Source organism: Daphnia pulex, chromosome 6 (genome assembly GCF_021134715.1).
Source record: "Daphnia pulex isolate KAP4 chromosome 6, ASM2113471v1".
NCBI lineage: Eukaryota > Metazoa > Arthropoda > Branchiopoda > Diplostraca > Daphniidae > Daphnia > Daphnia pulex.
In genome coordinates, this window is record NC_060022.1 from 138,351 (window position 1) to 163,650 (window position 25,300).

General features: G+C 39.7%; 8 protein-coding genes and 1 long non-coding RNA gene across 11 annotated transcripts in view; 3 read left to right on the forward strand and 6 right to left on the reverse strand.

Annotated features, from left to right (window-relative positions):
- Positions 1-25,300, reverse strand: part of LOC124195517 — a 67,845-nt gene that overhangs the window by 24,644 nt on the left and 17,901 nt on the right. The gene's annotated exons all lie outside the window — the stretch shown is intronic.
- LOC124195511 (protein disulfide-isomerase TMX3-like) lies at positions 479-2,988 on the forward strand. The gene is made up of 10 exons (XM_046589948.1): positions 479-577; positions 644-707; positions 781-820; positions 896-1,059; positions 1,122-1,305; positions 1,377-1,762; positions 1,855-1,908; positions 1,979-2,171; positions 2,250-2,442; positions 2,544-2,988. The coding sequence occupies exons 1-10, from the start codon at positions 553-555 to the stop codon at positions 2,564-2,566; spliced, it is 1,326 nt and encodes a 441-aa protein (XP_046445904.1). The 5' UTR covers positions 479-552; the 3' UTR covers positions 2,567-2,988.
- Positions 3,141-7,263, forward strand: LOC124195504 (cyclic nucleotide-gated cation channel beta-1-like). Its single transcript, XM_046589938.1, has 16 exons — positions 3,141-3,333; positions 3,417-3,614; positions 3,998-4,211; positions 4,283-4,422; positions 4,491-4,619; positions 4,727-4,986; positions 5,045-5,134; positions 5,200-5,387; positions 5,469-5,610; positions 5,702-5,861; positions 5,930-6,057; positions 6,133-6,186; positions 6,252-6,415; positions 6,481-6,582; positions 6,655-6,751; positions 6,832-7,263. Exons 1-16 carry the CDS (start codon positions 3,312-3,314, stop codon positions 7,096-7,098), a joined length of 2,355 nt encoding a protein of 784 aa, XP_046445894.1. The 5' UTR covers positions 3,141-3,311; the 3' UTR covers positions 7,099-7,263.
- LOC124195510 (bestrophin-4-like) lies at positions 7,138-11,267 on the reverse strand. The gene is made up of 13 exons (XM_046589947.1): positions 10,891-11,267; positions 10,711-10,821; positions 10,617-10,637; positions 10,419-10,522; positions 10,305-10,360; positions 10,155-10,239; positions 10,036-10,071; positions 8,433-8,519; positions 8,207-8,361; positions 7,919-8,146; positions 7,742-7,849; positions 7,608-7,667; positions 7,138-7,548 (listed from the first exon to the last, which is right to left on the reverse strand). Exons 1-13 carry the CDS (start codon positions 10,971-10,973, stop codon positions 7,342-7,344), a joined length of 1,341 nt encoding a protein of 446 aa, XP_046445903.1. The 5' UTR covers positions 10,974-11,267; the 3' UTR covers positions 7,138-7,341.
- Positions 9,377-24,245, forward strand: LOC124195519. Its single transcript, XR_006875251.1, has 3 exons — positions 9,377-9,674; positions 23,688-23,792; positions 23,858-24,245. It is a non-coding gene; the product is annotated as an uncharacterized LOC124195519 (long non-coding RNA).
- LOC124195506 (bestrophin-4-like) lies at positions 11,709-14,894 on the reverse strand. Its single transcript, XM_046589941.1, has 14 exons — positions 14,496-14,894; positions 14,083-14,422; positions 13,879-13,989; positions 13,790-13,810; positions 13,598-13,700; positions 13,480-13,536; positions 13,315-13,399; positions 13,204-13,239; positions 13,051-13,137; positions 12,830-12,984; positions 12,551-12,751; positions 12,363-12,470; positions 12,229-12,288; positions 11,709-12,144 (listed from the first exon to the last, which is right to left on the reverse strand). Exons 2-14 carry the CDS (start codon positions 14,394-14,396, stop codon positions 11,836-11,838), a joined length of 1,647 nt encoding a protein of 548 aa, XP_046445897.1. The 5' UTR covers positions 14,397-14,422; positions 14,496-14,894; the 3' UTR covers positions 11,709-11,835.
- Positions 14,893-17,717, reverse strand: LOC124195513 (bestrophin-4-like). Of its 2 annotated transcripts, none has more exons than XM_046589952.1 (13): positions 17,360-17,717; positions 17,152-17,250; positions 16,848-16,958; positions 16,594-16,706; positions 16,434-16,520; positions 16,329-16,362; positions 16,174-16,263; positions 15,974-16,092; positions 15,856-15,891; positions 15,443-15,574; positions 15,266-15,373; positions 15,142-15,201; positions 14,893-15,074 (listed from the first exon to the last, which is right to left on the reverse strand). In XM_046589952.1, exons 2-13 carry the CDS (start codon positions 17,189-17,191, stop codon positions 15,018-15,020), a joined length of 987 nt encoding a protein of 328 aa, XP_046445908.1. In that variant the 5' UTR covers positions 17,192-17,250; positions 17,360-17,717; the 3' UTR covers positions 14,893-15,017. The 2 variants fall into 2 exon arrangements, with proteins under 2 accessions (XP_046445908.1, XP_046445907.1); XM_046589951.1 differs by having other exon boundaries at positions 16,594-16,774; positions 17,360-17,711.
- Positions 18,686-21,789, reverse strand: LOC124195508 (bestrophin-4-like). Its single transcript, XM_046589943.1, has 13 exons — positions 20,994-21,789; positions 20,805-20,915; positions 20,711-20,731; positions 20,534-20,635; positions 20,412-20,469; positions 20,261-20,345; positions 20,159-20,194; positions 20,006-20,092; positions 19,779-19,933; positions 19,483-19,710; positions 19,313-19,420; positions 19,170-19,229; positions 18,686-19,098 (listed from the first exon to the last, which is right to left on the reverse strand). The coding sequence occupies exons 1-13, from the start codon at positions 21,227-21,229 to the stop codon at positions 18,799-18,801; spliced, it is 1,587 nt and encodes a 528-aa protein (XP_046445899.1). The 5' UTR covers positions 21,230-21,789; the 3' UTR covers positions 18,686-18,798.
- On the reverse strand, positions 22,084-24,884 carry LOC124195512 (bestrophin-6-like). 2 transcript variants are annotated; one of them, XM_046589949.1, is made up of 13 exons: positions 24,736-24,884; positions 24,316-24,423; positions 24,113-24,223; positions 23,853-24,033; positions 23,643-23,763; positions 23,484-23,561; positions 23,279-23,397; positions 23,166-23,201; positions 22,950-23,072; positions 22,718-22,825; positions 22,594-22,653; positions 22,323-22,530; positions 22,084-22,258 (listed from the first exon to the last, which is right to left on the reverse strand). In XM_046589949.1, exons 1-12 carry the CDS (start codon positions 24,771-24,773, stop codon positions 22,459-22,461), a joined length of 1,155 nt encoding a protein of 384 aa, XP_046445905.1. In that variant the 5' UTR covers positions 24,774-24,884; the 3' UTR covers positions 22,084-22,258; positions 22,323-22,458. The 2 variants fall into 2 exon arrangements, with proteins under 2 accessions (XP_046445905.1, XP_046445906.1); XM_046589950.1 differs by having other exon boundaries at positions 24,316-24,420; positions 24,736-24,883.

A 25,300-nucleotide genomic window follows, 5' to 3' on the forward strand; every position in this document is an offset into this window, starting at 1 on the left:
GTCCTTGTCTATATAAATGTAGCACATGTAGAGTAAATAACAGTATAAGACTGAGCTGCATTAATATTATTACAACCATATGGAGATGTGCGCACAGTGCGTATTTGACTCGTGAGAGTGGGAGTGTGTAAATAGGAAATTCTATTTCGCTATTACACAACACACATGAGCGTCATTCAAAGTTACTCTTCTTAACCCAATTTCTTTTACTTAGTTTTCATTTCTAACGACTCGAAAAATTTGGGTGACACTCATCCCTACGCCTCTCAAGTCAGTTGGTCTCATTTCGAAAACAAACCAGGGTGTGAATTATAAAACTGAAACGAAATAAAAATTTGTAGAAACTTGGAAAGAGTGTCGTAAAATATATTTTTTTTAGATTTATAATTGTTGTTCTGATGCGTGATGAGTTGCAGCAATCTTTCTTTTGGATTGCTAATTCAGTTAGGCCATAAATTCAGACGCCATCTATTGTCCCGCATTGGCAGCCCCTCTTCGTTTGTGTTGGTTTTTTGACAGCTCGAGTCACGACGTTTCAACAACACGTCAAAAATGGATTGGTGGCATCTTACAATTAGTAAAATGAATCGTTTGAAAGCATTTTTGATAGTGACATATGTTGACGTTTCGTAATTTCTTTCAGGCTTACTATACCTCGTGTATAACATACCTTCCGGATCCGGCAAAGTGCTGGAACTTAGTGATAGGTTAGATCGACAATGGATTTTATTGATCCCGGCTTATAATTGCGTAAATTCGTGTGGTTTCTTCCCTTTCTAGGTTTCTCGAAGTGCAAAATGATGGGGCTTGGTTTGTCATGGTGAGATAACATAAATAATATTAAGCAAACCGGCACTTTTTAAATTTCCTTCGATGCTATTATCCATTCTCAAAGTTTTACGCTCCTTGGTGTGGCCATTGTAAAAAATTGGAGCCTATTTGGAACCAAGTTTCTCAGTCATTATATCCCCCAGTTGTGAGGGTTGCTCAAGTGGATTGCACTCGGTTCCCCAATGTGGCTTCCGAATTCAAAGTGAAAGGATTTCCAACTCTCATATTGTAATCATCTTCCCTTAACACCATTGTTGATAAATATTCTAACACTACATTTCTTTTGACAGCATGAAGAATGGGGAGACTTTCCACTACAAGGGAGAGAGAACTCGGGAAACCTTGGTGGACTACGCAGAGAGAATGGCTCTTCCTCCCATCCAAGTCATTGGCGATATTAACACCATGAAAGACAAAATTAACTCACAGCAGAAGTTTTTTCTTTATGTCGGGGACAATATAGGATCTACCTGGGTAAGTTTCCAGCAGCGTCAGTAGTACCTTTATAAGAATAAAGCTCTCAACCGTAACATTGCTCATTCCAGGAAGCATTCAACGTGACGGCGTATGAATTTCAACCGTACATCTATTTTTACTCCGTCTCGCTTCCAGTGTTACAAGCCAGTGGCATAGAAACGGTCAGCCACGCTCCTAGTGTGTTGGTTTTCAAAGACGGCACTCACTACTTGTACAAAAATGACATGCCCGTAGTTTTGGAAAACCGTTTAGAGGGCGAAGAAAGCGAGACGGCCGCCGCCCCATCTGTACCGGGATTGAGCGATTTAAGAGACTGGATCAATCACGAAAGGTTCCCTAATGTGGTCGAAATCAGTGGGGGCAACTTTCATCAAGTCATGAAAATTAAAAAATACATCGTCCTGGTCGTTACGGAAGTGGACAAAGTTGGAAGAATGCCCAAGGCTATGAGAGAGTAAATGATTCTTTTTAAAATAGGTTACTCACTAAAAAAAAAAAACAACCTATTAACAATGTTGTGTTTGCCGTTCATTTTTATGTTTTTAGCTATAAAGATGCTGTTGAGCGGTTCGCAGAAACTCACCACAGTACCTATCACGAGTATTTAACATTATAATGCATATTTAATAATTTAGGTTTGCTGTATATTGACGTTTGTTATCTTTTGCAGCAACTTCCTCTTTGGTTGGACTGGGTCTCCCGAATTGGCTAATTCAATCGCCATGACAACACTGCCAGTGCCGAGTCTCATCGTCATTAACGCAACCAATTACCTTCATCACATCCCCGAAGAACATACGGATATTATCACGCCGGAAAATCTGGCCGAGTTCCTCAACCGCATTCTCCAAAACGATATTCAGGTAAGGGGACAGAGAAAATCCATGATAGCAACGTAAAACTAATTCCAACCTGTTGTTGTTTTTCCTTAACGAAACTAGGCTTATGGTGGGATGGGTGTGTTGGCTCGGGCAATGCGCATGTACTACGAAGCGACTACTACTCTCAGCGGCATGTGGTACGGCAACCCAGTTCTCACTAGCGTCATCATTGGACTGCCCTTGGGCTTCCTCAGCCTCATTTGCTACTCCATGTGGTGTGCCGATATCATGGACGCATCTGAAGATGAACAAAGTAAAATTTCAGGAACATTGGAGAGAGACGGTGGTGGTGGTGTAAACGGTTATGATATTAATGGCGGCCCATCTTCTTTCTTTTACCTTAACGGTGTACAGATGTTCGAGAAAAGGAGGACTAGGAGGCATACTTACTACCCCTATATAGAAACAAGAACCTTTTCTTTATCCTTCTAGTCACGTGATGTTCAGCAGCTGTTTTTGTGCTGTGCAGGTTATATTTTTGTGAATCGCATCGTCAGTGTGCCAAGTCTCAAATATTTGGATGCCACCGAAGATCTTCTGCTGCTGTTGTCCCACCTAAAACAACGGCTCCCGCATCTAACCATTTGTCCCCATTTGTGGTTTTCCTCACCACGCCCCCGTATTGATTTTGGAAAGCGTAACGTACTTAAGCCGTTCCATACTATACTCTACTAATAACCACATTTTTCATTCCCCCGTCGAAATTAGTATTACTATAGGTTAAGTAGCTTTTTTTTCGTTTAATGACATCCATAACGAATTGACATTAAATTGACTCAAATAAACGAGGAAACACCAAGATACGGTTTTCCCGACGGGTTTGGTTGGCTCTTTGGTCTTGGACCCGCATTGAATTCATCTTTTGCTTTTTGGGTATATCCAAAGAAGAGAAGAAACGAATCGATCGTGATCCAGGTCAAAGTCTCTCTCGTTGCTCTTGGCAACCGTCTATGTCGACAGCAGCAAAACCATCGACACATGAGAGACTTGACTCGGTTGCGGGCTTATAGTCATTGTGTTCCCAAACCAAGTGAATGATGGGTCGGCTAATTCACTAGGATTTTCTTCGTGACCCAACTGAATAATTAAACCGTTTCATCTCATCTGCATTTCCAATCCATCATGTCAAGACCTCGTAGTGTTAGTAAGTTATCCTAATTTTCTTACATTTTATAATTGGAGCCAATTTGAATCAAAATCTCATTTACATTTTTTGTCCCCCCCAAGACGAGTACACCTTACAACGACATCTGGTCGTGCCTCTCATTGAACCCGAGTCTCCGCCACCTTCTCCTCCGGTGACCTACATAACGAGTGCGGAACTGAATCGCATTGCTCCGCAAGATTGGACACGACCGTCTCCGTTACAGCGAATGGGTCGCTCTGTCGGCTGTGACTTACCGCAGCATGTGGCCAAAAAATTCAGTAACAAAAACATTTTATCTATATTTCTTATATCTGCAACAAGTGCGCGAGAAGGGAACGAAACAGATTTTTTTCTTCTTCTTCTTTCGGTTGTTTGTTGGTTTTTCTACTGTCGGACGGATCATCACGCATAATCAGCAAGACGATTCGTTAGGTGGCGCAGTAGACCAAACGGACCCAATTTCAGTCCAGTGCACAATTTATTTAGACAAAGATTATGAGCTGACCATCTGCTATAACTAGCTGTTATGATATGTTTACAAGATGTTTTTTCATGTCCGATAGCCTGTCGTCTTGTCGTGAAACGACGATAAAATACGACATCAAGCATAGCATTAAATAATGATGGATGGTTGATCCAATTTCCTATTTTTGTTTTGTAGTTGAACAACTGTCGGAGGAGGAGAAAGCGCCAGTCACGACCACTTGCTCGTCAAATTCATTCGTCACGGAGAAACAAAAGTCATTTTTGAAACTGATCCCGACCATTTCCATCGACGAAGATGTCGGACTGAGAGAAGACTCGTGTAGGACGTGGGTTCGCCGCCCTACAGTACTCTCGGTCGCCTCGTCTTGTATCAGTGAAAACAGTTCAATGTAGATATTTGATGACAGTGAAATTTACCCTACAACAGGTTAAAAGGACTTAACAACTCGCGTTTATACAGGACAATCTTTTCCATCGATAAGAATCATTTTGTTTCGTCGAGGATTCAACGGCTCGTTAGCGCTTTTACCGACCGCGCCAAAGCGCTCAAGGAACGAATAGCCCAACCTCCAACACCTTCCACCGATTCCTCCGATCACGGTACGTTTACACGCTACATTTTTCACGCTATTTTTCCGGTCACTCGTTTTATTTTTTTTATTTTTCAGAGGGAAGAGGCCCAGCGCCACATCCTCCGCCGCTGAGCTTACGCATCGATCCGGCGCCTGAGCCTAAAGGCCGAACGTGGATCAATGGATCGAAACCGTTTCGGCTCCCGCGCACGTTCCACCCTCAAAGTAATCCAAGTTATTCGGTCAATTCACATCACAGTGCTGTGGCATTGAACCGTGCCATTTCGTCGCCAAACCATTCGTTGCTAAACATTGTCGATGTTCAATTGCAGGCTCAGTCTACATCTCTTGGCTCTTTGTGGTGTCCTCTTCGTTCATGTACAACTTGTGGAGCGTTCCGCTCAGAATTACCTTTCCTTATCAAGATGACTCCAATATCCACCTGTGGCTGATTGCTGATTACGTGGCAGATGTCGCCTACCTGGCCGACACTTTCCTCATCCGGCCGAGGCTTCGCTTCGTTCGCGAGGGCAGTTGGGTCGAGGACGTGACCGACTGTCGAAACAACTATATCGCCAGTTTGGGATCCAAGGTATTTATTAATGAGACTTTTGATGGCCGTCGAGATTTTACCTGGAACTTTTATCTAGATCGATGTCTTGTCGCTGACTCCGTTGGATCTGCTATATCTCTACTTTGGTCTACAAAGTTCACTTCTTCGTTTCCCACGAATGATTCGGGTATTTATAACAAATTGACCTTCATGTGTTGATAGGATCATTAAAACTATTTCTTAAAAAAACAGATTCTACCATTTTGGGAGTTTTTCGACCGGCTGGATATGATGGCACCGTCACCTTTTATCATCCGTATCGGACGGACACTGTTCTACATGCTCTACTTGATCCACCTTAACGCCTGTGCTTATTTCTTCTATTCCAAATGGGCTGGTATAGGCAATGATGCCTTCGTCTTCCAAGGAGAAGGAAATGCGTAAGTTATTTTTTCCTCCATTAGCTTCCCACATTTTCCGCACATTAGAATTCTAAAATATATACATGACATTAATAACAGGTATTTACGCTGCTTCTACTTTGCCATGAAAACTGCCACAAAAATAGGAAAAAACCCGAAGCCGGCCAACAATGTCGATCGGACCTTCATGATTTTCAACTGGCTGATTGGCGTCTTTGCATGCGCAGCCATCATCGGTCAGGTGTGTGTTAGCAATTCACGCATGATATGTCCTAGTCGTTTTTCTTTTATTTCCCGGAATGCTAACCATCTATTGCTCTGGCGGTTTAAAGATCAGAGATATTATGGCCGCAGCCGAAAGGAGCAAAACCGAATATCGTGAACGACTCGACCGCACTGTCCAGTTAATGAACCGCTTGAATTTACCACCCAGGATACAGGACCGCATCAGGATGTGGTTTACGTATAGCTGGTCGACGCAAAAAACCCTTGGTAAAATTGAGCCCTCTTTCTTTATAAGCAAATTTTGGTTACTGACGTCACAGTTTGTGAATTGACAGATGAGATTGCATCGCTGGTTGCATTACCTCACAACATGCAGATGGACATCGCCATGAACGTTCATGTGCAAACACTCTCCAAGGTCCAGTTGTTCCAGGATTGTGATCCTGCCTTGATCCGTGATTTGGTGAATTTTAAACTGAAATTAACAATTTGAATTAACAATTTAACAAATTAACAATTTAAACTAATTTTGAAACAGGTGCTGAAATTGAAACCTGTTCTCTTCCTACCGGGGGATTTGGTTTGTAAAAAGGTCTGCACCTTACAACCTGTGCATTCAATGGTTCGTACTAACAAGCGTCTCGTTTCGGTCGTTAGGGAGAAGTAGGCAAAGAGATGTACATCGTCAAACAAGGCCAAGTTCAAGTCATGGGCGGACCGAATAATGACAAAATCTTGGTCACTTTAAGCGAAGGTAGCGTCTTTGGAGAAATCAGTTTGTTGGCTGTTGGTGGAGGGAACCGAAGAATGGCAGATGTCAGGTAACGGACGCAAATAATCATCATTCGTTCAATATGTAAAATCTAAAAATTTGCATGACAAAAAGATCTCAGGGATATTCCAACTTATTCGTCTTGAGCAAAAGCGATTTGAACGAAGCCCTTGAATACCATCCGGAGGCTCAAAAAGTCTTGCAAAGAAAAGCCAAGTAGGTGTTTATCGAAATTATTTGATTAAATGTGAAAATAATTACAGTTAATACCGGTATATCCTATAAAAGAAAACTAGTTAAGAAATCCTCCGAACGACAGCTGTCTAGCGAGCCGATTATTACAACCAAACCAGCCACACCTAAACTAGTCAAAACTGTTCTTCAGGTAATATAAATAAAAGGGTTATGTTGAAATGCGTCATGGAAAAATGATCACACTAAATTTAATTGTTTTAACGCTTGCAGGCTGTTTCGGCCGACTCCAAGACGAGGAAATTTCTACTGCAAGGATCGAGAACGACCTCATCCATGACAAACATGTCCATTGATCCTGGGGTTACCAGTTCACTGGACGCTGTTTTCGTTGCGAAAGATGTTCGATCTTACAGCGACGAAGTGTTGCTGAAACCCAATTACCTTCCGGTTAGCAAGCGGTCCGCATTGATCAGACGCAACGCCTTTAAGGTTTCATCCAATCGAATCGCTCCTGCCAGCATTGCAAAGTTCAAATGAACCGCAAACTTCCCAAAATAGTTCAATTACTTCTTAGACTTTACATCGAATTCATTTAATTTGTGAAACGGTTTCTATTACAGATGCAATTATATTATTATTTGTACGGCAAGTTTGATTCCGGCTCGTGGAATTTCACTTGCCATTTCAATTACAAAATGAAAAGATATCTCACTGGTATACTTGACCATCATTCTAACAAGGACACTGCACAACAGTCTTGGCTTTGCATTTTGGCACCGGTCAAACGGCGTCATCGATTGTGATACCTGTGGTGTGAGGGAGGAGCAGCGGTGACATCTCATTTAATCTGACCTCGTCTTTCGCCGTTCCCTCTGGTACAGATAATAATAAACTCATTTCGGGCAAGGAATTGACATCATCTAAAAGTGGAGACGTGGCTTGTTGTGCGACTGAATCATCCGGGGGCGATGGTTCATCGAACAATCCCTTTTGTGGAAATTGTCATTCAATATAAGACGTGACTGAAATCTGAATAATGAACTCACCAAATCGGGGAACAAGTCTTCCAACTGTTGTGCATACAAAGCTGCTAGACGCCTATAGTCCTGTTATAAGAAAAGACGCCACGTTGTCAAATGGAAGTGACGAGTATCAATCGATAAATACGATTACGTTTTACCTTAATATGATATTCAAAAAGTCGTTTGACTTTGATATCAGTTTCGTCCTTACCAAAAGGATCAACTGCCATTCCGCCGAATGTCAGCCAAGCAAAGAAGATGAAAAACTGCACAAAATAATTTAATTTCAATATTTAGTATTTTGCTAACTTTATACGTAAATTGTTAAAGCTCACCTGCATGAAAGGCATTACGGGGAAGTACAGAATAATAGTCTTCACGATGTTGTCATGGTCGGGGGGCACACTATCTTGGTATTTCGTGAATGAATTGATAGACTCTTGGATGACGTCAGTTTGATTGCCGTCAGGCTGTTGAGGTGTGGGCTTGCCCATCGAGGGTGTGGACAAATCACGGGCCAACATCGTGACCAGTCCGAAATAATACACCGCTATGATAACAGCCTAAACATTTGTAAAAACTCTATTATTGACCTTCAGGTGATCCGCTTCAGCATTTGTTACCTGAACGATTGCGTGTGGCATGTTCCTTTTCGAAAATTTTATCGTATTTCCGCAGCTCTTCTTGAACGCCATAAGCATTTCAACGTTTTTGTGATGACTCGATTTGTTATTGTAGCAGCTGCATTTCAAACATTCTTTCAACAACAACAACATCCCTGCAAATGAAAAGGTGCGTCAGTCCTTAAGTCTTTATGTCATAATGTCAACAATTGAAATGAATCCTTACAATCAATGACGATCAATGGGGGAGGAGTCAAATCCCCATCTATTTCGGCGCGTTCAAGGATCAGTCTCTCGGACGGTAAAAGAATTTCTGTCGATAGTTTAATTTTAAAATTATTTCCTCTCCTCCGTTCAGCGGATGTTGAGCACTGACGATAGAACTGCTTTTACTTTTATTTTTTTACTTTTATTATTATTTATTGTTTTTTAAATTTATATTTCTTATAATTTTTTATTTATATGTCTTATTACTATTATTACTTTTACGTTTTTATCGTTTTTTGCGGATTGGATTAACGATTTAGGGAAGGGGTCGATTTTTTGGGGAGGGGGGGACCCCCACGAGTTTAAGTGTCGTCTGCTTTCGACTTTCGTTCAGTCAGTTCAGTTGAAAATTTCGAAAAAGTTAGAGACAAAGTTTAAGATTTATATTCTTATAGATTTATTTGTTTTTGATAACCGTCATACTCCGTGCTGTATAGCGGGTAAAGAAAACTAAGAATGCAAATCAAATTATTGTGGGATGAGCTATAGAAGAGTTAAACCTTAGTTTAATGTTAGTGCCAGACTAGCATTTATCATGTGATTTCCCTGTTAATTAATACATGGTATTTTGTTTGCACGATGTAACCTTTTTTCTTTTTTGCAGATTTGAGGCCAGAGCCAGCTATCATAACTACACAATTTGCAAGTTTTTCTTGTGCAGGTGTTAACCTGTCGTCATCAGCAACAATCTCACGATCATCACTCTTGGGTAATGATTTCCCTTACTTTTATTGTGGTGTTACCTGTGACCTACTAGATACATTAATGCTGCATTTATGCAGTGTATTACATGTAAACCTTGAATTCTCCCACTTATTAACAATTAGGGTTTACCCAGCAGTGTCTCATTGCTTGTTTTTTCTGTCAATATTTTTACGTAACCCATTTTATAATTTTATTTAGATGAAAAGCATCCCATTGCATTGTGAAATTACCGATGTCAATCGAGTTCTCTCCTTTCCCCCTTTCTTAAAATGTCCTCGTGTACGCCCATGTGAATATGGGTGTATTCACGAGGACACCCTTTTTACCCTATCCCGTACGTCTGGTGGTAATTTGATATTGGAGAAAAAATCAACGTCTGTCTGAATTACGGATCTCTTCATCCCTTTCTTCCTATCCTGCTGCCTGATGGATTCAACTTTTCAGCGGATGGATGGAGCAACTGTGGATGCCTGGCTGTATTATCCCAGGCATAAAGGTAGGACAAAATTGATCTCTATTCTTTCTTTTTGACAATTTTGGGTGGCGTTGATTATGAATCGTTACGTAGTCACGGAGTAGGATTATTCCTGACACCTGAGCTAGGCGGTTGACATCATCAGTTTTTGTTTTTTCTCAGTAAGGGTTCACAAAAATCTCATTTGTCGAACGACTGCAGATCAGGCTTGTTTTCGTACCTCACAACTTTGTCTGTGGGTAAACCATCACATTTAAAAATATTTGAATTTTAAACACTTGAAGTGCAACAAGACAATTTTTTGACCAACAGGGAGATGCCGCCACACCGGCACCTCCTCGTTTAAAAAATTGCATTCGAAACAATAGATAAGGAATCTTACCTTCCCTCTCTAGAGAACACAGGTCCGGGTACTTGTCTTCCGTACATTGATAAATATAAATAGAAAGTTGAGGATTAAATTTAAAATTTAAATCTCGATAATTTATCAAATAAATGTACCACGTAGGGGGGCACTGACGCTACGGAAAGCAAGAATCCAACTGAGAACTGCCCATCGGGCATACTGAAGTACAATCTTGGAACCCTTATAATAAAAAAATGTCGATTAAAAAAAATTTAACAGCCGTTAATTTCTACAAGTAAACTTACCTGCGTTAGATCAGTTTTCAATGACATCATAAACATGGAAATGATTTTGGCCGTACCTAATTTAAAACGGAATTGAAACCTAATTGATTCATAATTTGCAATAATAATTTGTACCGGGAATGGCAGTTTGCATAGTAAAAAGACGTTGTAGGGCTGTAGACGTGAAGAATCCTAGCATTATCATTAAATTCAAAGTCGAAGCACTCTTCGAAATATATCTGATTTTAATTATTGAATCAAATCCATCAAGTAGATTAATACCAATTTAATTGAAAAATTATTATCTAACTGATGGTATATGCGATTTTTTACCTGGTCATCGCTTCGAAATGCCTGTTTGTTTTAGCAAAATCAAAAGTAAAACTGATTATTCAAAATTGAATTAACGATTAATGTTTGCTTCTACCTTCTTTGCGTCTCATTCAAAGCAAATTCGTATAAGATGGTCAGCGAAAGATAGCATACAAAATAGCCTACAAAGTGTTTCCACACCAACTTGTATATGCTTCCTTTCCACCTGTGCGATTTTTTGTGGTGAATGAATCAATGGTATTGTGTCGCAATCTCATATTTCAACATCACTTACCGGAAAAGAGTTTTGAAAATGTTGAAATAGAGAGCATTGGGAGCCGGAGCTTGTTTGACGGCCCCGTTCAGTCGTTCATTCATGACGAATCTTTAAATTGTACGAAACAATTTAATAATTCAAGTTCAAAAGTTGGAAACAATTATTTGGCGGTATTATTGACATCAATAACACTGCATCACTGTTGGAAATTTCACGTACAAACACAGATAAATTAACACATCACTTGACCAATTGCAAAGGCCGAAAAACGAAATCAGCAATTCTTTTCAAAGCGGAAATTAAAGACAACAGCCTCTACGTGAAATGGCACACCCCTTTTCTATTCACAAAAAACTGTTGGCGTTTATTCTCGTCAGATGGTGAAGACGGACTGAGCGGAAGGTCGCCATAACAACCTGTAGCGTGTAACTGTTGTTGAGCCATAACAGCCGGAAGGCAGGTAGAGAAAGTGGAACGTTTGAGAGTCTGTGCCTGCCGGCCTACTTTAAGCTCAGCTTTTTAAAATTTAAAGGTCGTCTTGATTTTTGGCTTTTAGATTTTCCTTTTCTTTTTTGTCGTTCTTCATTTGAATTAATTTCTTGGTTAGGACAATTTGGGATTTGGCGTTCATATTTAACAATTGCTCAGTGATGACCGTACAACAGCTGGCAACAGTCTTAGCTTGCGATTAGATCGTGCACAATCACGTAGTTCACGTACGTGTACTGCGACTGACGGCCTGTGCCACGTCAGAAGTCTTTTCTTAACACTTTATAAGCGCACAGTCTACCCGAGACTTTGTCTACACTTATTGTTGATAAACTATTTGTTGACTTTTTGCCCAACTCATTTTTTTGTGAAATAGTGCAGTGTATAAAGTTGATTTTAAAAACTATTAAATTACATGGGTAACACAAGAGTCATGGCATTGCATTTTGGAACCAGCATCACTTTGGGAATCTATCAGTCAATAGGGACAATAAGCGATTTCATTTCAATATTATCGTCATCGATTGTGATGGCTGTAGAATTTCTGTCAAAAGCGAACGGCGACGGTTCACGAAATCTTCTCCCGTCTCTCGGCCTTTCTCCGAACGCAGAGAATGCACTGAATACGGGGGATGAGGCGACTTTATGTAATGATGTCGTGGGTTGTGTGACAGGAATTACTAGTGGATCAACCCGGGCTTTTGTTTTTGACTCACTTTTATCTTTCTGGTCCTTCTTGTTCTCTAAAGCCTCTAGAGCCGCATCAAAGAATCTCTTTTGGGGCTGAAAAAAATGAAATTCAATGGTCAAATGCAGCGACAGACAATGAATCGTAGAATTAGAACTTAACGCATTTAACTAACTCACCAAATCGGGGAACAAGTCTTCCAAATTTTGGGTATACAAAGTTCCTAGACGTTTATAGTCCTGTTATAAGAAAAGATGTAAATTTTCTGTTAAGCTGTCAAACATATTGATGGCTAAACATGGACACATGATACCTCAATGTGAGCTTCAAGAACTGATTCAAGGTCAATGTCAGTTTCATCCTCCCCGAATGGATTGACTGCCATTCTGCCGAATGTCAGCCAAGCGAAGAAGATGAAAAACTGTAGACAAGAAAGGGCGTTTCAATCATTTGAATTTAATATCAAGAAAACAAAAACGAACCAAACGTTTTACACCTCACCTGCATAAGTGGCATTACGGGAAAATACAAAATGATAGTCTTAACGATTTCGTCGTGATCGGGACGTCCATTATCCATGTATTTCGGTCCTGAATCTAGGGGTGCATCACCATCACTCTGATGAGGTATGGGTACGAGCGTAGACAAATCACGGGCCAACATCGTGACCAGTCCGAAATAATACACCGCTATTATAACAGCCTAAAGATTAAAAAAAAAAAAACTCCGTTATTGACCTTCAGGTGATTCGTTTCATAATTTTGTTTTCCAAATAATTACCTGAATAACAGCGTGAGGCATGTTTCGGGTAGCGAATTTAATCATATTGCCGCAGCTCTTTTTGAACGCCATGAGAATTTCGACATTTTTGTGGTGACTCGATTTGCTATTGTAGCGACCATATTTAAAACATTCTTTCAACAACAACAACATCCCTGCAAATAAAAAGAAATTCACCCGTCAGTTTACCGAACCGGATTAGCCTAAACAATTCTACTTACAATCAATGACAATCAAAGGGCGGGGAGTCGTATCCCCATCCGTTTCAGCGCGTTCAAGGATCAGTCTCTCGTACGGTCGAAGAATTCCTTTTATTAATTTCAATCATAAAATCATGATTGTTATTTCAAATGCATTTGAAATAAGAATCTAACCTTTCCTTTGTAGAGAAATCATGTCCGGGTACTTGTCTTTTCCATGCAAGATGCAATATGTATTAAACGATGACATTTAAAATAGAAATTCTTATATTTTATTTGAATTACCACGTAAAGGGACACTGACACTGCGGCAAGCGAGAATCCAACTGAGGACCGCCCATCGGGCGTACTGAAATACGATTATGGTCCCCTGTAAATCAAAAAAAAAGTTTGATAGAGCGCTATAAAATACGATAATAGCGTCGGTTATTATCTGTTTTGAAAACGTACTTCCGGTAGGTCCATCTTTAATGACATCAAGAACGAAGAAATGGTTTTGGCCGTACCCTTATTTTCAAGAAAAATAAGTTAAGCCAAAGACATCATTGTAAGTTAATAAGTTATTTACTGGAATGGCTGTCTGGATGGCAAGAAGACGTTGTAGGGCTGTGGCCGTGAAGAACCCTAACATTATCATTAGATTCAAAGTCGAAGCACTCTTTGAAATGTACCTAATTTTAATTAATTTGAACCAATAATAAGTAATTAACTTGAAATGAAATTTTAAAAAATTATTTGACTAGATTGAGCAGAATTTAACCTTGTCAAAGCTTCGAAATGCCTGCAGATAAAAAAAAAATAAAAATAAAAATTGATTATTCAAAGTTAAAATTAAGTAATTGCATTTACCTTCTGCCATCCCCATCTAAAACAAATTCGTACAAGACAGTCATCGAAACGTACAAGACGTAATAGATCACAAAGTGCCGCCAAACTAATTTGTATATACTTCCTCTCCACCTAATATCATGCAAATTTGGTGGGAAATGAATGACATAAGAATCTTGTTTCTTTGTTTTACTGTGACGCAATCGATTTCGTGAAAGGACTTACCGGAAAAGTGTTTTAATGCTGTCGCAATAGCGGGCGTTGGGAGCCGTTCGTTCGACGGCTTGGAGTGACGGCACTATCATCACTTCTGATTTTTTCCTAAACGAATTTTTGGAGGTTTTTCTAGACGGGCCTAATGAGGACGTTTTTCTAGATGGGCCTAATATGGAAGAGGTTTTTCTAGACGGCCCTTGGGAGGACGTTTTCTTTTTAAATGAGAACTGATGAGCCAGCGGTACGGTGGCTGCATCCAGAGTCGTGAATTCAAATGACTTTGCACGATTGAGAGGGCGATGTTCGTTCAGGTGATCATTCATGATGAATCTCCAACTCTATATGAAATCTGAAATGGAAATATGAGTCTTAGAGGCAGTGGGACAGCCCAGCATTGCATCATTTTGGATATTATAAATTACCATTGCATCACAGTAGGAAATTTCTGGGAAAGACACGTCATAGGAAACATCACTTAACACAAATCGCACTAGTTGGTCTATTATCAACAACAACACATACCGGCACTTTTTAATTATTGGCAAGAAGATGCAGACACCTCGACGTGTGCAAGGTACGCACCTCTTTTCAAACGCATGGAAACTGTGAGACTGTGGCGTCGGCGTCAGATGCTGAACCAAACTGGAAAAGTTTGGGAACAGGACTGTAACTGTTCTTGAGCCACAACACAGCCGTAAGGCAGGTAGAGAAAGTTATAGACGCCAGTAGAACAGGGTCTGGCTGCCGGCCAACTTTCAAGCTCAGCATCAACCAAAAAGAAAAAGAAAAAACAGTTATGTGGTGCTGGCTATATAGCCCTTTCTGAGTTCATATCATTTATTCCTTCATTCTATAACAGGCATTTATACAGGGCGAAGACGGGTGGCTACAATAAGCCGCCCAAAGCTCTACAGCACACCATACATATGTTTCTTTTGCATTTCTCAAACATGAACAACATTGCTGTGGATGGTTACTGACTCGTTATATTGATGTTGCGGCTGAAATGATATTGATTTGAAACATTTAGTCGGGTCATTGAATGTCTGTATAAATTGTGTGACTTACCATCATGCCGAAAAAGTCTTCCAAATTTTGAGTGTAGAGTTTCGTCAGCCGAAGCGAATCCTGTCGTAAAACGTGTGCAAATAATTTGATGAAATCTTTAGGAGGTGGCTATTAATTTACAAACCTGAATGTGGGTCTTGAGCAGATGTTTGATATCAATGTCAGTCTCGTCAGTTCCGAATGGATTCACGGCAGCTCGTCCAAATTTTAGCCAGGCCAGGAAAATGAAAAACTATAATCAATTTCCCAATGAAATCATTTGCTTCAAACCGAAATAAGAAATATGAATAGGGTGTGTCACCTGCATGCTGGGCAATATAGGGAAATACGAAACAATGTTATTTGCTAGTTTATTCTCTTCTTCGTTGTCCTCGTCCAGATTACGGGCCATGAGCGTAAGCAGTCCAAAAGCGTAGACGATTATTATGGCAGCCTGTTTCGGACAAGAAAAGAAATTAACACTTGAAGACAAAAAAAACCTTTTTAGACTGAACAAAGAATTCGTCTATGCGTAAAACGTAGCTGACCAACACTTTCCAATCTGGGTCAACATTTTTTTCTAATAAACGAACCGCTGAACGTCTTTGAACTAGTTACATAGCAAGTGCGTTCAACCGTAGATAATGAAGGACGATGGAAAGTTTGATTGAAATCGGGTTTTACGCATCTTAGAGGAATTCTCATCATGGAAATTTATTATCAAATCGTGTATACCTGAATGAGAGCGTGCGGAATATTTTGCGTTCCAAACTATTTTGGCGTTTGAAAAATTTCGTTAGAAATGTATGATAAAGAAAAGTTTAAAAAAAATGTGTGAAATAAGAAATCAAACTTTGATGGTGTTTCCGCAACTTTTCTTGAAAGCCAAAACAGCTTCAACGAGTTTGAGATGGCTGGATTTTTCGACGAAACGATTCTGATTCGACGTTTCCTTGAGTAAAAGCAACATCCCTAGATTTCTCAATGGCAATCGTAATCGTTATTAGACAATAAAATTGGCCCCATTTGGATTGTTTAAAAAACACTGCCTACAATCGATGGCCACTAAAGGACGTGGTGTCGAATTGTCGTCATCGGCGTCAGCTCTCTCCAAAATCAATCGTTCCTTGTCTCGGAGAATTCCTATTTATTTATTATAGACGGTTAAAGAAAAAGAGATTTCAACTTGAAATTATTAGGATTGATACCTGCCGTCTGGAGTGAAAACATGTCTGGATAAATCTTTACGAAAAACAAATGTCGAGTTAAAATTAAATTATTTTTTGAAATGAATGAAAAATAATTTTATTTACGTCTCGGAGTGGTTTACTAACAAGTCTGAAAGTGAGGATCCAAGAAATGACCGTCCAGCGAGCAAATTGTTCAACTATAAATGGTCCCTTTGCATATCAATTAACAAGTTAATAGGTTTAGCGAGTAATATAACATACAGTATAATACAGACACATTTACTTCTGGCATATTTGGTTTGATTGCTAAGGTAAAACAACCGATGACTTTAGCCGTGCCAGGCATCATTGTTTGCATGGCGAAGAGACGTTGCATAGCCGTTGAAGTGAAGAAGCCTAGCATAATCATAAAATTAAACGAGTTCTCATTGCGGGAGCAATATTTCGCCAACGCTGTAAAAGTTCTGCGCACAAACATAAGCATTTGTGTTATTATATATTGGGAACAAGGTGATTCAAATGCAATGTAGAAATTACTTTTGTCCGTCTTCGTCGAGAATGAATTTGTGTAAAATGGTGAGCATGTAGTAAAGAGTGTAGTACACCAACAAATTGCGCCATACCAGTTTGTAAATGCTTCCCTTCCACCTGCAATGCAGATCAAGGACAAGTACTAGTCAATGTGTCCGAATTTCTACATGTCACAGAACACGCAAACAGGTGTAGTAACACGTCAAACGATCACATCAAGTTAGAACGTAACGAAACGAGTCCATCAGGCTCATATTTATCCACCAGGTTTTGGGTGATATGCACTAAAATAAATTGTGATTTTACTTACCGCATGAGAATGCAGATGCATTCTCCGAAACGATTAGCATCGGGCGCAGTATTGGCGACCGCTAGCGCACTCGGCACTTGGAACACTTGACTCTTGCTCCTGGGAATTGCATTGAATTAATTCATCTTGGCGAATAATTTCTTCATCAGCGCATGTCTGGCTGAATGTTAATTGTAGAGTATAAACCTGTTTTTTTTTTCGTACTAACCTTTCGTAATGCATCATGATAATTGGCCAATGATTTGACGTCGGGGAAGCTGAAAATGCGGACGGGCCGCTACATCCAAACCAACAAGCGGAGCGGCTGTCCGCCGTGAATTCTTTGTCGAGACTGGGCGATAGGGCGGGTCGATTCTTTTTTTCTTTCTTTCCAAAAGAGTAAACCAATTTCACTAGAGGAATCCCGGAAGAAAAAACCGCGAGAGAAACAATCAAACGGAATGACGAAGCCCGCCCTCTGCTGGCCCCTGTTGATCTTGCTCGTAAAGAAGCTGAAACTGCTCAACAGAATAATCTTAAGAAAACTGGGTCTGAGCTGCTTCTCAGTCGAGCGGGCCGTGCCCAAAGAAAAGACGACCTAATTAACAATGGGTTTTGGGGTCTGAATCATTTGTCTCTTAAATGATTCGGCGCAATCTCTGGAACGAACTAGGCTCTATTGTGTCAATCCTCTATTGATTGTTGTTATAGTGTAATCACCTTTTTAGCTACTTTTCGTAGCTACCATTGTCACTATACTCGAATTGTTTTTTCTTGGGGGAGTAACAATTTTTTGGCAACCCCTCCTTACCGTCTCTGACTATTTTGTAACCTGATACTAGAAAATTCGAAAAATCCGAAGGAGTGGTGCCAAAAATGGCCATAACTATTTGATCGCACTGTATAGGAAGAAAAAGTAGCTTAAAGTCGTTAGAGGCTTTCACTCATGAATGCGCTTACGAATGTAAATGGATTCTGAAACTATAACTCCAAAAATATTGAAAAATCGATTGGTGAAGTGATTAGGTGTTTTTTTCGGTTTTATATTTTCGCGCAAAACGTAACTGCGTGATATCACGACCCCGAGAAAATGGAAAAATTGCTCCAGATATCTCTAGAGCACACAACTTTCTACCTCTTCTCTCGGTTCGTTTAGATAAAAGGACAACGCCCCTTTGTGACACGCAATAAATTGTGTTGGCTTTCTCCTTTCTCTATCACAGGCTTGTTACTTTGTTGGCGCAGGAAGCACAAAATCTTTACAACGACAAAACAATCACGTGGTATTCATCTCTTTTGAAAAAACATTTTATTTTTTTTTTTTTGAGACGTTGATTGTTATTTGAATCTTTTCCAACAAGAATCGAACGCAGTTAAACCAGTTTTCTTTCTTAACTGCTAAATCTTGTCTTCGTGTTGGCTTCCTACACGGTGTGTCTTCCCACTCTATGTTGACACCAGCCACACCAATGTGATAAGAGTTATGATTTATGAAGCTTAAAATTGAATATGTCTATCTTCTTTTTCACCCAAAATCAAAACTACTTTTCCAAACTAATTTGTGACATGTGTATTATGCTCTTGACTATTTCAATTGCTTCGATATCATTACGGGGGTGTGCATGCTGGCTTTGCATCTTGGCAAGGTCACACGCCATGAAAAATCTCTCACCAAATAGGGACGTGAAGCGAATCGGTTCGAGTGGCGTCATCGATTGTGATGGCTGTCGATAGCCGTCGATCGTAAACGAGCGGTGATGCGGTCTCGTAATTTCTCTCTTCCATCGCCGATGCTCCCATTATAGAGAATGCTCCCATTTCGGGGGAGGAAGGGATGACATTTAAAACTGGGCTCGTGGGTTGCGCAACTGGAACAACCGGCGGATCATCCGGGGCTTTCGATTTGGACGCATCCTTGTCCTTGTTGGATTGAGCCTGTAGAGCCGCGTCGACGTATTTCTTATGGGGCTGATGTAAATGGCATTTCGGTATAGTCAGATGTATCATTCCAATTTTAAAAACTGAATTATTTAACTCACCAAATTGGGGAACAAGTCTTCCAACTTGTTTGTATACAAATTTCCTAGACGCCAATGGTCCTGTTATGAAGAAAAGACACCGCTTTTCTATTAAAACCATTTAATCAAATGGGTGTGTCAATTGATAAAGGCGGATACATTACATCAATGTGAGATTCAAGAAGGACATCGAGGTCAATGTCGGTTTCATCCTCACCGAATGGATTGACTGCCATTCTGCCGAATGTCAGCCAAGCGAAGAAGATGAAAAACTGCCGAATAAAATTGATTTTGAATCAACAGAATTATAGTAATATTACGAAGGTTATGTCACCTGTATCAGTGGCATTAAGGGAAAGTAGAGAATGATATTCTTCACGATGTTGTCATGGTCTGGACGTCCACCGTCTGGGTATTTCGGGAATGAATTGATAGACTCTTCGATGGTGTCAGTGTGATGCTCCGCAGGCTGTTGAGGTACAGGCTTGCCCGGCGAAGGTGTCGACAAATCACGGGCCAACATGGTCATCAATCCAAAGTAATAAACCGCTATCATAACAGCCTTGAGATTTTTTAAAATTCCGTTATTAGACTTGTAGCAATTATAATTTTATTTTTCCAAATAATTACCTGAATAACGGCGTGTGGCATATTTTTGGTTGCGAATTTGATCATATTTCCGCAGCTCTTTTTGAACGCCATGAGCATTTCGACATTTTTGTGGCTACTGGATTTGTTGCTGTAACGATTGAATGTCGAGCATTCCTTCAACAACAGCAACATCCCTGCAAAATGAGAATGCCAAAGTCAGATCACCAAAGAATATTTGCATGTCAACAAGTGAAATAAATTCTCACAATCAATAACAATCAATGGGCGAGGAGTTAAATCGCCTTCGGTTTCAGCGCGTTCGAGGATCAGCCTCTCGTGTGGTTGAAGAATTCCTTGATAATAAATTTTAATCGTATAACATTTTTAATAAATTCAAAATCCACAAAGAGAAATCCAACCTTTAATCTGGAGGGAAATCATGTCCGGGTACTTTTCTAAATCGTTAATAATTGAATATTAAATAAGGAATTTATTTTTTTAGTTAGAATTAATTAATTTACCACGCAGGGGGCCACTAACACTTCGGAATGCCAGAATCCAACTAAGAACCACCCATCGAGCATACAAACGTACGACTACGGAACCCTGAACATATAAAATGTAGCTAGCAGTTAAGTTTACAGCCTAAGACCAAAAGTAAACGTATCATACCTCCGGTAGGTCGGGTTTCAGTGACATGGTGAACGAAGAAATGATTTTGGCCGTTCCGCTAATTTATAATAATAATACTATTTAACTACTAACTACTAAAGTTAATTATAATAAGCATTTACGGAATGGCCGTCTGCATAGTGAAAAGGCGCTGAAGGGTTGTAGATGTAAAGAAGCCTAACATTATCATTAGATTCAAAGTGGAAGCACTCTTTGAAAAATATCTAAAGAAATCAAACCCATTAAATAATTTATTTTAATTCAATTAAAAAAATATCTGACTAGAAGTGATATGAAACCTGGTCAATGCTTCGAAATGCCTGCAAATTAAAATTGAGAAAACTGGTTATTCAAGATAAAAATCAACTTGATCAATTAAAATTAGACATTCACCTTCTGCCCGGCTCATCCAACATGAATTCATAGACGATGGTCATAAAAAGATACAAGGCATAATAGATCACAAATTGTCGCCAAACTAATTTGTAGATGCTTCCTCTCCATCTGTAAATTTTTGTTAAGCAATGATGAAATCATTTCGAAAACTGAGATTGTGACGCAATAATTTTCTAAATTCCTTGCCGGAAAAGAGTTTTGAAACCGTCGAAACGGCTAGTGTTGGGTGCCGTTCGTGTGACGGCCTGGAGCGACGGAACTCTTGTCATTTCAGATTTTTTCCGAGAAACTTGGGAGGCTTTTCTAGTCGCTGTTGAATGGAAGGCATCTTCGGAACAAACGTGGCGATGAGCATCCGCCTGGGCGAATTCGAATGATTTGGCAAGGGTTAATGAAACGTGTTCATTCAGATGCTCATTCATGATGGAAGTCCAGTTATTCAGTTGCTCTGAAAAGTAGTTGCACGCACACAACAACAACAAATGAAAACATCACTCTGAATAAGCCTGTGAGTGTATGTCATCCGGACAATCCGGCAGTGCTTTGATTGGTAAGAAAAACGCAACTCGAATGAAGGTAACTGTTTTCGATGTGCGTTAAATTGTTGCCGTTCGTGTCAGCTGGTTGAGAAAACTGTGAAGGTCGTAAAGGACATGTAACCATTCTTAATCCACCACCGTAAGACGGCGGGTAGAGAAAGTTGAACGCCATGAAAGTCTGGTCTAACCTAGACAAATTTTTAGATCAGCATAAACAGCATATAAACTATTATTTGCTGCCATTTGGCATTGTGTGTCCCTGTTGCTATACACGTCCGAGTTTAACTGATTGCCAATTTCACTTTTTCATATACAACACAAAACCTGTATTCTTGTTTGGATGCCAAAACCAAATGTAAAATTCAGTTCCGTAATTTTCGGTCGACTGGAGAGCCGCCGAGGTCAAAAACAAGTTGCGTAATCCAGTCCAAATAAAATGAATAAAACGAAAAAATGTAATTTTAAAATTTATGAAAATCTTCACCTGTCTCAGGCAGATGTGGGCAGATGTGGGCTTCACCAATTAATGACTCTTAATTACTTTCGCAATTCTTTTTTTTTCCTTTAATTCTTTTGAATTCACGCGTCTCTCCTTATGGAGGTCGTGTTATAGTAATGTGCACCTGATTACCTGTAAGCCATAGGTTTCAGTCTCAGTGGCAAGTTAAGGCGACGACTTTTTAATCGAGAAAGTAGAAAATCCTCTATCGTCTGGGTCAAATAATTATGCAAAATGCGGCATTTAAAATGTATACTGGTACCTGTGAAAGTCTTTTTGGATTTATTCGTTAATTTCGTTCATGCCATTTTTGGTGCTGGTAGTTGATCCCTTTTTTTTATCCACTTAAATTCTACGATACATCGGTACTAGCGATGGACTTGAAAAATGCTTAAAACAGAATCAGAGTCAACCTAAAAAGAACCGCAATTTTATTCAAATTCAGGCGCGCCAATAATGAATACAAATTAAATATACAATTAAATCAACTGCAGCAGCAGAGAATGTGTCCACTCCAATATTCGCTTGAATAAATTGCGATGGTGCATGTGTGCGTTATGAGGATTTTTCTACAACACTTTGGACAATAGCGTGAGTCGTCTCTTTGCCGAAATCAACAGGCTGTCTCTAGGAATGGAAGCTTTGAGGGCTGTTCTTGGTTATTAGATCTAAATTGCTTTTGAGGCTACACATATTTGAGATCGATTAATTTTCGCCTTACATGTGTTTTGTTCCGAAATTTTCTCACCAGATTATAAAAGACGTCATCCAACTTTTTCGTATATAGTTCTGTCAGCCAGTTGAGGTCCTACAAGTAAATAAAATTCTAAATTTAGAAACTTTCTGTTGCCATTGGCATTCTATCCGTTTACCTGCATGTGAGCTTCGCAAAGTTTTCTGACGTCAATGTCCGTGTCGTCGTTTCCGAATGGATTCACGGCTGCTCTGCCGACACTGAGCCAAGCGATGAATACGAAAAACTACAAAGCATTGTGTGTGCAAGGAACAATATATAACTTAATTACCAAAGATTGGCATTTCAAGGGAATGCACAAGTTAAGAGAGACAAAAGTGAAAGTGAAAGTGAGAAGTATAAAAGTCAACCTGGATGTAGGGCATCACGGGGAAGTACCCAATGACGTGGCGAACGATTTCATTGTCAAACTTTGGAAGATTGCGAGCCATCGCCGTAACCACCCCGAAGCAGTAGACTACAATGATGACGGCCTTTAAGCCAACAGTCACCACAACATGGTAATGCCATTAACTCAGCAGAACAATTATAGTAAATCATTTCCTTTTTTATTTTTAAATCTTTACCTGAATGACAGCGTATGGAATGTTCTGTGTAGAGAACTGAAAATGAACCAAATAACCTTCGTTATTTCTATCTCACGTAATATGGTGTATAAACAATATAACGGATAATATACCTTGATGATATTGCTGCAACCTTTTTTGAACGTCATGACGGCTTCAACGTTCTTGTTGTGACTTGACTTGTTAATATAACGGTCTTCCTTGACACACTCTTTGAGCAGCAAAAGTAACCCTGAGGACAGAATCCCATCATTTTTACTTTTTAATAGCCTAGTTAAAAACAAATCTATTTGATATGTTGCCGTATATGAAACTTACACTCGATGACAATTAAAGGGCGTGGTGTGGGATATCCTCCGCGCTGAAGAATACGTTTCTCCTCCTCTAAAAGGATCCCTATACAGTAAATAGAAGTAGGAGGTGTCAAACAGGAGGGCATCTTATAATTTCACTTATCACTCTGTAGTGAAATATAACCTGAAGTTTGGATTGCAGTTAAATTTGGAAATTTGTCTCGTAAAGGCTTGCACACGGAGCGGAATGTGAGGATCCATGCGAGGACAACCCACCGGGCGTACTGGTCAACAATATCCGGACCCTTTCGTCCGAAAAGAAAATAAACATTTAGTAAGTTTATTCGAATAATAATTATAAATATCTGACGTCGTCTGTTTAACAATTTTATACTTCAGGTAAATCTTGTTTCAGAGACATGATGAAGATGGTGGTGGTTTTAGCTGTGCCAGGCGTCGTCATCTGCAGAGTGAACAAGCGATGCAGCGCCGTGTTGGTGAAGAATCCGAGCATAATCATCCAGTTAAACGAGCGCGTGTAGCGGGCGAAATAGGCGCTTAAAGCCTCAAAGTGTCTGTCAGGAAAAGAGAAAAAGGGCTACACATGAGAACTCATATAATTGAAATCGGTATGTGGACAAATTTGGAATTAACTTTTTGTTGTCCTTTTCTAAACCGAAATTGTAGAGTGCTGTTAACGAGAAGTAAACGACAAGGAAAACCAGTGAATGCCTCCAAATCATCTTGTAGAGACTTCTCTTCCATCTTTTACCATTTGGAATGGAAACACAATAAAAATTGAATGGCAATTACATTAATACTGATGTAATAAATAGATGATGATTAACGTGGTTTACCGGAAGACAATGTTAATACTTTCGCCAAAACGGCTGGCGTCAGCAGCAGCTAACATCACGATCGATGCTTTTTTACTGCTCATCGTGTAATAGGACCCTCGACAACTGCTACAGTATCAAGCCGCAAATATTAATTAGATTGTTCGTGTTAACCAACCAAATATACCAGCCAATAAGTGTGATGCTTAAGTGGAACACACAATTATACAAAAGATAAGAAAAACCCAGATGAGCCTTCAATTCACTCGTTATCACATAAAAAGCTCACGCCGTTATAAATAACACAGTATTGCATTAATTTATTGTACAATTTATACTAAAAGGGAAAACGACCTCACTCCCTCTAAAATATTAAATGATACCTTGCAGGTCTAGTAAATTTAAAAAATACGATTAATAAATTTGTGGTAAATATTTCACCTATTTGAATCTATAAAATTTTGATCAGAATTTGGCATGCTATTTGAAATCTCACTCGGCGAGAAAGGATGGGGGGGTATGCAATCTCCAATTGGGCTAACACGGTTCGTCAAACCGGGCGTTGCTGTACCCTTACTGGAAGTATTGCATGGCCTAAACTCACTTATATAGTACTTTTATCCAATAATGCATACAAGTTATATCAAGCCCGGAAAACCTCACCACCGCAGAGATCATTCCTGTTGATAAAAAATCATGGTTCGTCAAGGTTTCAATCATTTAAGCAATAGCCGGCACGGATGTAACCAGTGTGAAGCTTACAGGTCGGTTCCGTCTTGCAGTTTTTCTCGTCTCCAATGAATAATGTAGCGTTTAAGACTTTGAAAACTCCAGACAGTTGTGTTTGACCGTCTGAGTATTTTAAATTCCATGGAATATAGAGAAGTAGGACGAAGTGAAAGTGGTAGCGCGAGCCTCTGTTGTCTGATGTAAACTCTTAAGTTCATCATCGATCATAATTTGTCGTATCCTTTTTGTAGAAACGTACAAGCAAGTAGCACTACTT